The sequence below is a fragment of the Notothenia rossii genome (genome assembly GCF_949606895.1).
Source record: "Notothenia rossii genome assembly, chromosome: 1".
Taxonomy (NCBI): Eukaryota; Metazoa; Chordata; class Actinopteri; order Perciformes; family Nototheniidae; genus Notothenia; species Notothenia rossii.
Genome location: NC_136912.1, coordinates 3,116,779 through 3,129,352, shown reverse-complemented (window position 1 = coordinate 3,129,352; position 12,574 = coordinate 3,116,779). Strand labels below are relative to the sequence as shown.

General features: G+C 42.1%; 1 protein-coding gene across 1 annotated transcript in view; it reads right to left on the bottom strand.

Annotated features, from left to right (window-relative positions):
* Nucleotides 1–12,574, bottom strand: part of LOC307045185 (voltage-dependent T-type calcium channel subunit alpha-1I-like) — a 211,457-nt gene that overhangs the window by 110,201 nt on the left and 88,682 nt on the right. The window contains exons 9-10 of the mRNA XM_079690718.1: nucleotides 3,527–3,678; nucleotides 188–373 (exon numbers count right to left, since the gene is read on the bottom strand). Of these exons, the coding sequence (XP_079546844.1) occupies nucleotides 188–373; nucleotides 3,527–3,678 (338 nt within the window). The remainder of the gene's footprint in view (nucleotides 1–187; nucleotides 374–3,526; nucleotides 3,679–12,574) is intronic.

The following is a 12,574-nucleotide window of genomic DNA, read 5'->3' as shown; positions in this document are numbered from 1 at the left end:
TCTAGTCTTTTAATTTGTGTTTTACTTTTATGTATGCACCACGACATCAAGTCAAATTCCTCGTACGTGTCAACCTACCTGCTGGTAAACCTGATTCTGATTCTGAAACATTTCCAAAATTGGGATCAATAAAGTAAATCTTATCTTATCGCAGTAACACACTCTTTCCACACACAGCACATGTTACCTGAAGATGAAGATGAAGAGCATGAGCAGCATGCAGAAGGTGGCCACGTTGTCCATGGTCTTCATCAGAACCACCAGCTGTCTCCTCAGAGCGGGCATGAACCTCACGAGCTTCAGGACCCTCAGCAGTCTGAAGGTCCTCAGCACCGACAGACCTCCGTCAGACTGGCCCACGATCTCACACACACTGAGAACAGAAACAGCATTGACATAGGTGAGCAACCCCCCAGTTATGTCTGTTTTGACTTCCTGTCTCTGTGTTTCCCTCCTGTCTGATTACCTGATTGTGTTCACCTGTATTTTTCCCCCCTCCCCACCTGTGTCTTGTCTTGGTGATCACTCGTGCTGGTGTTTAAGTTATGTTTGTCTTTCAGTCGTTGTGAGATCCTTGTCGAAGTTGAATGTGTTCACTGGGGAGAGAGTTCTGCTCTGTATGTGTCAGTTGTTAGCCTTGACGTAAAGGAATTGTTGGTCACACCTCGTATCTGTTCCTTCCTGCTTCGCTCACCCTGACAAATATACAGTAATACCTGTGCCAGGTGTCACGAATCCTAACCAGCCATTGGCAGATTTGTTTAACCTTCCAATTGTCCTCAGGTCCGTTTTCTTCAGCTTATGTCCAAAAGAATAACATGGATGGATCCATACTATGTTCCTCACGAAATCTCATGTTTCTAATTTCATTGGATTCTGTGAGTTGTATTTCAATGTAAAGCATCTGTGGTCCACAGGTGTCAGAAATGGTTTCGATCCTGACAACACTTTCAATATTTGTTCCTCTGATGTTAACTAGGGAAGATGAAAAAAATACAAATGAAAACTCTTTGTTTGAGGCAAGGATAAATCAGAATCCTGAAAAAATCGGACTTCTGAGAAAAAAGTCACAATTCTGAAAAACAATTTCTAAGATAAAAAGTTGGAAATCTGAAAAAATGTCGAAATTCTGAGAGAAATACAAAATTCTCAAAAAAATCTAATTCTGACTGATCTCAGAGCTTAAAAAATAAATAAAAATGTCACATGGCCCTAATCCTCTCCCGTACCTAATGACCAGTGGCAGTCCTAGAGTCAGTGGGGGCCCTAGGCAAACGTTCCCTGGGGGCCCCTCAAACCAGCTTTTCATCACCACGCACAAACGGCAGCAGCAAACCCCCCCGGAGCGGAGAAAAGAAACGTAACTTATGAAGCAGCTTTTGACGGACATGTCATGGCTGTAAATTAAAGGGGATTTCATGTTGTAGTTGCTGTGGACCTTCTTAATCTACCTTCTTTGGGGGCCCCCTTCTGGTCCGGGGCCCCAAGCAGTTGCCTGCCTTACCTGTTGGCAAGGTGCGCCCCTGCTAATGACATACCATCTGAGTACATGTTATAAAGTAATCATTACTCTCTTCACATTAAAAGATCTTTCATGTTTTATACTAACACTTTAAGGACACGTTGACAAATTGGTTTATGTTGTGTTGAAGTGATTAATGTGTCCACTTAAGAGGTTACAAGTGGTTTTGGTCACTATAAATCAAGCTTGTGCTTAAATGCCTAACGTCTTTTTTAAATTGCTGTTTGCTCTTGCAAAACAACCGCAGAAGGGCGGGGGGGGGGGGGGGGGTCATGGACGTTAAACCTTCCCTTTGAGTTCAGGAAGGTATTGTTCAAGAGCAGAAAAAACGATCCTGGTTTCCTGGTTAAAATTGTGCTTTAAAGAAATGTGTCCTCTAATGGAGGGGCCCATAAAAGACTCCTCTGAACACATCAAATAGCATCAGCTGCAAAGGGGGGGGGGGGGGGGGATTGAATAGGAGCGTTCAGATGGAACGTTCAGATGAGAGACGACAATTGGTTGTGCATCGAGAGATAAGAAGACAGATGTAGATACGTTCAATCAGCATGGATGTTCTGTGACGGGCTGTCCATTTGATCTTGTTCAGTTTGAGTGGCTTTGATGTGCATTTGATCTCAGTGTTATAATGAGGATCACAGACAATGCGCTCTGACGGATGAATTAGAAAAACCATCAGCTGATCAAAGCCTCGGACGCTCCGGGCTCACACAACAAAAGACTAAACCTGTTCGCTGCCGTCTGCCGGCATCCAAACACACACAGGTGGTACATTTCAATCAGGCACAATGCAGATGACAGATTACAAAGCATGGCACGAATAATTTACCTGCAGCTTCTCTTTCAACAACAGTCGGTCAAACCCCCCAAAAAGTACCAGGATAACATTGGTCGGTATATCAGTCTATAGCAGGGGTGTCAAACTCAATTTCGTCGCGGGCCACATTTGCATGATGGTTGCACTCAAAGGGCCGGTTGTAACTTTAAGACTATATAAAAATACATAAATAAATATTGAATATATATAAAATAATGTATTAAATTACATTATTGCCTCTGCATTGGATTATTATCGGATAGGATAATCACTTCATAATTAACTACGTCTGAAAGCAGAAGTCTAAGGCAAATAATTGCAAGTGTCTTCAGTGAGAACGTCACAAAATGAATTAAAAAGAAAAGCCAAATTCTGGAGAAAAAGTCAAAATCAAAAAGAATAAGAGACATTTGAAAAGAAAAAGTAACATTTTGAGAAAAGTAAAAAAAAAAAAAAAAAGGTCAAATTCTAAGAAAAAAGTCATATTTTGAAGGAAAAAAGTCAAATTCTGAGAAAAAAGGCATATTTGAGATGCATTGTGGGACATGTAGTTTATGGGTGCTTCTGTAAATCGGTATGTAGCCGTATAATAAACCGATTATATTCTTTGCAAGCTCTTGTGGGGCCGCATAAAATGAAGTCGCGGGCCGGATCTGGCCCCCGGGCCTTGAGTTTGACACCACTGGTCTATAGTGTCAAAAAAAGAATATGTTGTCAATAAGATTTTGCTTGTGATTAGTCCGCATGACCTGAAATAGTGAGTGTGTGTGAAGTTCTCCTTTATGTCTGCTATGTATTAAATACTTTGGAATAACAATTGTACGTACACGACTAAATAATACAGCAAAGGCTTACAATGCCAAACTTGAGGCTTCAGAAGATCACAGATACATCGGTGAAGTCAAGGTGACACACGGGCGCTTCTTGTATCTGGACAGGTCTCAGTATATGATGCAAAATGACACAAAAGTAAAGCGCTGAATGTGGAGTTTGACATATTGGTGGTGCTGAATAAGCTAGACTGTAGGAAGCTAAAGAGGAACAATAAGAACTAAAGTGAAGGTAGAAAGTTGACAGAAATGAAAGCAAGTCAGGAAAATAAAATTGAGAAGTAAGAGGGTAAACGGAGAGGAATTGTCAGGCAGTAGAACAATATCTTTGACCTTCCTTCAGGACATGTATGTTACCTTATGATGACGATGATTCCATCAAAGACATTGTAGGGGTTTCTCAGGTAGTTGAAGGAGCCAAATGCAGTGAGTTTGAGTAACATCTCCAGGGAGAACATGCTGGTGAACACGATGTTGCAGATTTCCAGAACATTGGTGAGTTCCTCTGGCTGACAAAGAAAAGAAACAAACACAAAAAAGAGAAATAAGTTGGGAAGGTAGAGCAGAACAAACGCAAGAAAGGCACTCAAAGTATGTACCCACATTGTTAAAGTTAGCGTGCTAACAAAGAGGCTACCTCCACGTCTGAAAATAAAAGCCCTTAACCTGCATTCTCTCTACCATCCAGCAGGGGGCAACTCCACTCTTTCCCATTAAGAAGTCGGATTGTATAGAAGTCTATGAAAAAAGCAACCCACTCTCTTCTGTCAAATGACACTACTTTGCAAAGGCGTGCAATAGATACGCAGAAGTCCGATTTTGCGTGCATATGATACTCCCACGTTACGTTAGTTAAGAGCGTATCTTAAATGCGTTTATTTTCTAAATATCTTTGCCATTTATTTAACCCTAACCCTAACCATAACCCAATAAGCTGCTGTGTCGTTTATTGTACCGCAAACATTAAAACTTGGAACGGCGATCAAGCCTGAAGCCACAGAGCTCTTTGTACGGGTGCATTCACACCTAATAGTCCGCTCTCAGCTGCCCACCAGACCACAGTTTGTTGCATTGTTTCATTTTTCAGAAGGTTTGGTTTGCGTTCACACGGGCAAAACTCAAACGGACTATAAACTTTAAACACAAGTCATGTGCACGGAAATGCTCCTCAACCATTGGTCAGACATTAAGGGGGTAAAAACGCAAATCCCGGCTATTTCTACCGGAGCCTCCGCCATGGAGCATCGGCACTTTCGGCAGGTTATTCTCATGCTGCTGTTAATCTGGAGATCAACAGACACTAGCGGCCCGCGCATATGATTATATAATCAGACAACGTCCGTTAAAAAACATTATAACACATATAATGAGACGTTCTGCAGTAAGGAGGGGCGTTTCACCGACGACAGGTGTTCTTACTTTTATGTAGCTGACGGATAATTTTTACTTTACACGACACTGTTCAACACTTCATTCTACTTCACTCTTTAACTAAACAACCGCGGATGTCTTGAAAGACTCTTTCGCTAAAGATTTTGAAGATATCCGCGTTCTTGTGACACGTAAATACTACGCTTCCTATGTTTTGGTGCGGACTGCGTTCACACCAGCAATGAACCGCTCCAGAGTTCGCAAGCAAGCGCTCCGAGACCACCTATTTTAGCGGACCAGAGTCCGGTTGTTTAGTTCACTTCAGAGGTCTCGGACTGCGTTCACACCGACCCAAATGAACCGCACCGAGCGGCTAAACGCACCAGGGTTCGATTCAACCGGACTATACAAGGCAGGTGTTTGGGGTGCTATATCAGCGTATCATATGTACGCAAAATCGGACTTCTGCGGATCTATTGCACGCCTTTGCAAAGTCGTGTCATTGGTACGCAGACTGTGAGACCGGGTTGGAAAAAAGGCACCCCAATATATTTTTAAACTTCAGCAAAGATTTACCTTATGAGTTCATGATCTCCATTGCTTGTTACAAGTCCTTGTTCATAAAGCATGTTGTTTATTCAGTAAATTATGATCTCATTTGGAATAAAATAGGCGCTAAAACAGGCCACCTTGTAAGTGACAGGTTGCTACCCTGGTGTTTGTAACTCCTTCACAGCGTGTTTTTAAATAAGCAATGAACAGGTCAACGAGCTACTTAGGGGGAACAATGTTGTTAATGCACATCTGTCTGACTCTGTTTGAGTCCTTCTCTCTCTGTCTGTCTGGCTGTTTCTGTCTGGCTTTGCTCAATATAAGGAAACACACACACACACACACACACACACACACACACACACACACACACACACACACACACACACACACACACACACACACACACACACACACACACACACACACACACACACACACACACACACACACACACACACACACACACACACACACACACACACACACACAGGGCTAAATGTGGCTCAATCATGATTTCCAGCACATCACTATTCCTCAGAGCCGCTCCGTAACTTTCGGCAATGATATTTCCTCGCTGCAGAATCAATGAGCGCTGTGTGTTTTGGATTGACAGGTGTGTGTGTGTGTGTGTGTGTGTGTGTGTGTGTGTGTGTGTGTGTGTGTGTGTGTGTGTGTGTGTGTGTGTGTGTGTGTGTGTGTGTGTGTGTGTGTGTGTGTGTGTGTGTGTGTGTGTGTGTGTGTGTGTGTGTGTGTGTGTGTGTGTGTGTGTGTGTCAGTGCTAATGAGTGTTTAGCAGTGTGAGGAAGGGGCTAATGATGCATGGCCAGCGCTGTCGGTAACGATGTGACGGCTGACCGTTTGCAGAGCAGACACACAGCGTCAGACGCCCCAGGAGATCCATTACTGCAGCCTCGTTACTGCAGCCTCGTTACTGCAGCCTCGTTACTGCAGACCTGGCAACCCGTCTGAAGCAATGTGGGGTTTCTGGTCGTATGCATGGAATACAATAGGAAGACGATGAGGACCGATGACTTCCCGGAGAAAGGGGATAGTTTGTACTAACGTAAAGAGAACTGGAACACACTTTAGGAACTTGTTGTGGAAAAAACAAACCAAAACTAAAGCTATATCTTACAAATATTGAATTGATGTAAAAATAAGTCTCTCTTAAATAAAAAAGAAACTGAGCTTAATGCCTTTTGGTTGATCTTTAAAAATGATCATAAAGGGTTATAGTCAGTAGTTTTGTCGTCTGACTCGTATGAACGTTCTTGAAGTCACTGGAGGAAGGTGGACAGTTTGCACTTACGTAAAGAGAACTGGAACTACTAACATAAAAACTAACCAAAACTAAAGCTATATCTTAGAATATACATTATTCGATAGAACTACGAATAAGTTTCTCTTAAATAAAAAAAATACGGAGCTTTATGTCTTTTGGTCCATCTTTAAAAAATGACCATAAAGGGTTATAGTCAATCGATTATCATCTGACTTGTCATTTCTTGTAACGTTTTTGATAATGTATAATCATTTTAGCCCCCGTACATAAATGCATACCTTGAGGCATGACATGCATTTTTCTTTTTAAAGTTTTGGTAATTATTTTGCCATCAGATTTGAGGTTTTTGACCCAAAATGATTTTATTGGATAACTCTCTAAAGGGCTTTTTTTTTTAATAAGATATGTTTTTTCTCTTCAACTTCGACTAGCTTTTTTTTATATTGAAATAGTTGGATAACTAATATCTTGGATAGTGAACACAAACAGATGCATTCATGTATTTCAGCATCTGGAAACCTGCCTCTACACACATGACTAACTCTTTATAATATACTGGACTTGAAATCAAAAGTAATGTGGCTGATTTAAATGTGGTATTGGTTTGGTTTCTAAAACACAGAAAGGTATATCTACTTATCACGTAGTTTATACCGTAATGTAGGCACATTTGCAAACATGCAATAATCCCTTGTGCTGATCTGATTGGTGTCAAACCTTAGTGAGATTTCTAGGTAAGGATAAATAAAGCTCTTGTATAGTTTGTTACTGCCAGAATTAAAGACGATCAAATCCGTTCAAGCCGTCTGAAAACGTAACTTAAACCCTGAATCAGTTGTAACCACTATCTTCACCCATGTCCTTACAACAGTTATTGTTACTTTAAACCATGTGATGTTTTCCTGAACCCAAGGTCCCTTTGGTCGTAAATCCACAAACTACAAGCAGTTCTAGATAATCAATATTTGGAGGACATTAGACTTATCTTGTGACACACACACAAACACAAACACACACACACACACAAACACACACACACACACACACACACACACACACACACACACACACACACACACACACACACACACACACACACACACACACACACACACACACACACACACACACACACACACACACACACACACACACACACACACACACACACACACACACACACACACACACACACACACACACACACACTATGCTTAACTGTATTTCCTCTGCTTATTCTTCCATCTAACTATTGGTCTGTTCTGTCTTTTACTTCTGGACAGAGGAATTTAATTCTCTAAATCAATTGTTGGAAAGGGCAAGTAAAAAACACTAAAGCATTTTAAGCACAACTGCACTCACTTCCACACACACTGATGCCAGTGAAACAGAACCAAGCGTCCTGGTTTCTGAGGATCACTGAGAAACACACGGACTAACAGCGGTATCAGAACCCTAACTAAGAAGTCTCCGGTGCATTAAAGTTTGCAGATCACGAAAAACTCCTACAAATCATTTCCCTACTGGTGAAATGTGTAATTACTTAACGTATGACGAACCTACTTTGTTGTTTGGTAACACCTATGTGCGATGTTCCCATATGTGGAGAATTGTTGAACTTTGTGCAAGCCTTTCTAGCCTTTTCATTAATGCTTTGTGATGCACAGCGAGTCTGACCCCAACAGCCAAAAGCCCAAGCTGTGGCCTCATGCATACATATCAGAAAACAAACCAAAATGCTTTCCAGACTTTTCATGTTTCAATTATTCAATTAGTTTTCTCTTGTTTTTAAGAGTGTATCTCTTCAATAGTGTTTGAACTGGCTTTCCTTTCAAAGTGATAGTTTTGTTGATGTAAAGTAGGGGTTGTATGAAGTTCAAATATGTTAGACGAGTTACATTTTTTTAGTAGATGATGATTGGTATGCTCCCAGATTGGAGAGACAAACACAGTTTAGCAACGCACTTCTGGACGGGGGTGTCCACAAAACGCTTTTTAACTTCTTAAAACCAAGTCATACAAGAGAGTTGTACTTGTGTTGTAATTCTATAAATCTTTACCGCTTTAACCCTAACCCTTCTGACACCAAGCTGAACTGTTATATTGTTATAATCAAAGCAATTGTAATCTTGCGGTGAACAAAAAAAAACAACGGCCCTGTGTCACCCTCTCTTCCACACACCCACACCTCACACAGGTGAACAGGATTATAATGAGTGCCACCCATACCCATGTGACCCAAGCCAACCAATCAATATTGATCATGGCTCTTACACCTAATAATGCCAGTGCAGAAGCCACCAGACTCCATTGACAAGATGAGTGATTATACATTGCAAAACGATGGAGTTGCTGTTCTACAGCTGGCTTCGATGGGAACGTTTGTTTGTGTTATTGTGTGATTTGGCTGATCTGAACCAAACACACACTAACACACAAACAAACAGTGTTCTGAAAGGTTTAAGTTTGAGTTACCAATGGAGTGGTTTAGGCTAAAGCATATTCTTCATTAAGTATGCTTAAAATATTGCCGTGCCTTTCTATGATATCGCTAAAATACTTTTTTTCCAACGTCTTTTTCTACTGCAGTATTTAGCGTAGCTTCCTCAGATAGCAATGCTACTAACAACCTCACACATCCCCACTTCCAAACATCCCAACTATCCCTTTAAGTCTTGTCCCGCTGGCTATTGATTCTTCAGTCATCCTCAGGTAGTGCAGCATTCATTTTAGATGTTTCAGAAGCTCAGCTGTTTTAATTTTAGGAATCCAACTGTATTTCCTCTGGATAGATTCATTGTTTTCCAAAAACCCAAATATTATTTGTATTCTTTCATTCTCTGACCTACTTTTGCTTTTGGTTAGAAAACATGTTCAGTTTACATGTGACAGACATCCCCCCACAAATCTAAACTAAGTAGGAGGTGTTATTTATTATTTTGACGGTGGCCTCGGCGGCTTCTTCAGTTTTAATCCTGACATTTCAGAGGAGACAGACAATCATTCAGCGGGGTTGTTTGATCTCTATCCATCCCTGTCAAATCTCCAAAGTGCCCATCATGTAGCTGCATTATTTATTCCCAAACAGCTGTTCGAATCTCTGAAGTGTTTCTCACTCGAAATAATCCATCCTGTTCAACGGCGGAAACAGCCTTGTGTTTTTCCAATAATTCCCATGATGCAATTGGAGCATCTAAAGTCCCTTTTGAGACAAGGAGTGAGAGAATTGACGAGTGAATCCCAAGACTTTCGATCGTTTCTGTAAAGTCAAGAGCAATGCGGTCGTCTTTCAACAAGCAGGTTGTTGGTTCGATTTCAGCACGTGCAGTCAACATGTCGATGTGTCCTTGGGCAAGATACTGAACCCCGGAGTTGCTCCTGATGGCCAACGGTGTGTGTGTGAGTGTGTGTGAGTATTGGCTTCACCAGCATGAGGTGTGAATAGGGTGCATGTAATGTAAAGTGCTTTGAGAGTTCATACAGACTGCATAAAGAGGTCTCTAAGTACAGTTCATTTCCCATGTGTGAAACACTTCATCTTAACTCAAACTGATTTCCGAACAGTTATGTTTTCCTTTTAAAAACAGAAACTGATATCATTTAATTATAATTCTGCAACACTCAATTTCATAATAGCTGATTGTTTGTTACGTGATAGTCCTGGCCCCCTTATTGCTTTCTATGCTCAATAGCAACATAACGCTGTTTGCACCAATCACAGTGGAAGTGTTGAAGTCCATTTTGGAACAAGGGGTCCTTCCTCATCAGAGAAGCAGAATTCTTCCTTCTTGAAAACAATCGTTGATTTTTTTTGGCTTAAATTAAGACTCACTGTGAAACTTCATCAGCCGTATCTAGCGAGATAAATTCAATAACGTTATCCATGAGTTGATTGAAACTGACTTTTTAGCATTTCAGCTCTCTCATTTTTAAACAACAATCTCGTATAAAGGGGGTTTTTACATGTGCAGTTAATGGCTACATGCATGCTTTGTGCTAAAAAGTCTGAGGCACTGTAAGCTATTGTTAGCTAACAAAGCTAACACAAATGCTGTTTGGTTAGTTTCCATGTCTGCATGTTTTTAATTTTAACGTAACAAGAGCTTAGGGTAAAGACAAAGGACTTACGATGTACAGTGTTTCCCAATCTTAATGCCATTTTAGGTCATTTAAGCTCAGGTTAGTTTAAGTGCAACTTTCCAAGAGAGAAGAAAAAAGCATAGCAGACATGCTAACATTAGCAAAAACTGATAGCATCAAACTGATAGCATCAAGGAGTGACTTTGGCACAGTGTAGAGAGAGCAGCAGAGAGCAGCGCCTCTAAGTAGGCTCAAGTCCCGCCTCCCCTTCAACAAGGCAGCACAAGAGATTCTCAATTCCACCTCTGAGGACCTCTCCAGAGATGCATGGTTGGCGGCTGCTTGGAGGCAGGAGTGGGAGACATACTTGCCAACCTTTAGACCTCATAAATCGGGAGCGGGAATGCAAAATTGGGGGGTGGGGGGGGGGGTGTGCTAGTGGATCGGAGCTGTTAGATTAACATTAACATGCTTATTGTAGTTGTAAGTGCACTGCCTTAAGGCCTGTAGTACCGTCCTTGATGGAGCATATGTGTGGGCAGGAAAGGAGTGAGCAGAGAGTAGAGTAGTTGTCGATTCTTGTTCTGTTTTCTGTGAATATCTGCCTCACCCTCTCAGAGTTTGAGTTGCGCGCTACTAAAGAGACGTGTTACCATGGAAACCAAACAATGGTGTAGCTGTATTAAAGTCCGAGTGGAAACAGTCGTGTGTAAATCTGATTTTGTCAGAAATGCGGGAGAAATATGACCCCGGGAGGAAACCGGGAGAGGGCAATGAAATCGGGAGTCTCCCGCGAAAATCGGGAGGGTTGACAAGTATGGTGGGAGGTAGCCGGGCCCTCCCGCATCCATCGCTACACCTGGGACCCAGGAGATGGCGCCGTAGGAGACGACCTACCACGCCGGCAATGGACCACACTAAACCGTCTACGAACTGGGGTCGGTCGCCTCAAAACATCAACGAAGAAGTGGGGCCTGGCAGACAGTGCTGCATGCGAGTGTGGTGACCCTGAACAGACTGCCGAACACATAATAACCACCTGCCCTTTATATAGACTGCCCTCTGAAGCCAGCCTCTTCGACGTAGGACCAGAGATGCGGGCATGGCTACACGACACCGAGTCGAACCTCTGACGTTACACGAAAGAAGAAGAAGGCACAGTGTAGAAATCCTACCCAGTGTTGCCCATAATATGCATTTTTGTTATTATTTTATAGACTAACCTGTAACTATTAACCACTTTATGATCTGCCCTGTTGCTTCTAGAATCCTGGTTAGCCCAACATGCTAACAATTACAATTATGTTAGGGCAAATAAACAAAGAGCATTGAGCTGCTTTGCTTTTGTGATTACATTTTGTTTCTAATATATGGTCCAAACAACCAACTTATCATTATGTCATAATACCCGAAAACGTAATAAGGGGAATGCAGAGAACGCTTTGTGTTTATCTGCTTTATTGTAAGAATAAAGAAAAGGAATATCCTTATTTAAATATGTAACAGGAGTCTTTGTAATGAAATCACTCGCTGGCCAAAGACGTCACAGGCCTCAATCAAACCTACTGCAACCCAGAAGCAAACTTGATTTGGCTAGTGTTTCCTCACGGTGATAATCTGCTGTGTCTACACCGGCCTCAGACCACAGGTGCAGCAGGACAGGTGGAGCAGCACTCTACAGGAGGAGGATCAGAGCGAGGGCAGAGATGAATCCTCTGATGCCGCTGTTCACACACAGGGAGGCGGTCCGCTAAACAGGCGGTGGAAGCACAGACATTTCAGCTCGCTCTTTCCTCTCCGCTAAGGGAGCAAAGACTCTCTCGTTCTGTCTCTCGCTATTTTTAGCCGCCCCTGAGATGAGAGACGACCCACCACTGCGGCGGTGGCAGGCGTAAGTGGGCGATGGTTTGGAGACAGCCAGAAAAATATTGATGGAAAGACAAAGAGTGTACAAAGCAGAGCGACGGAAACTTGCAGGAAACCGGAAAAGAAAAAGACAAAAGATGAAAGAAAGCATATTTTTGAATGAGTGAGAAACCATTGATAGGATCATGTTCTGGTGGTCCTACCCATATCCTGCTGCCTCGCCTGAGAGCAGACATGTCTATCTGTTTGGT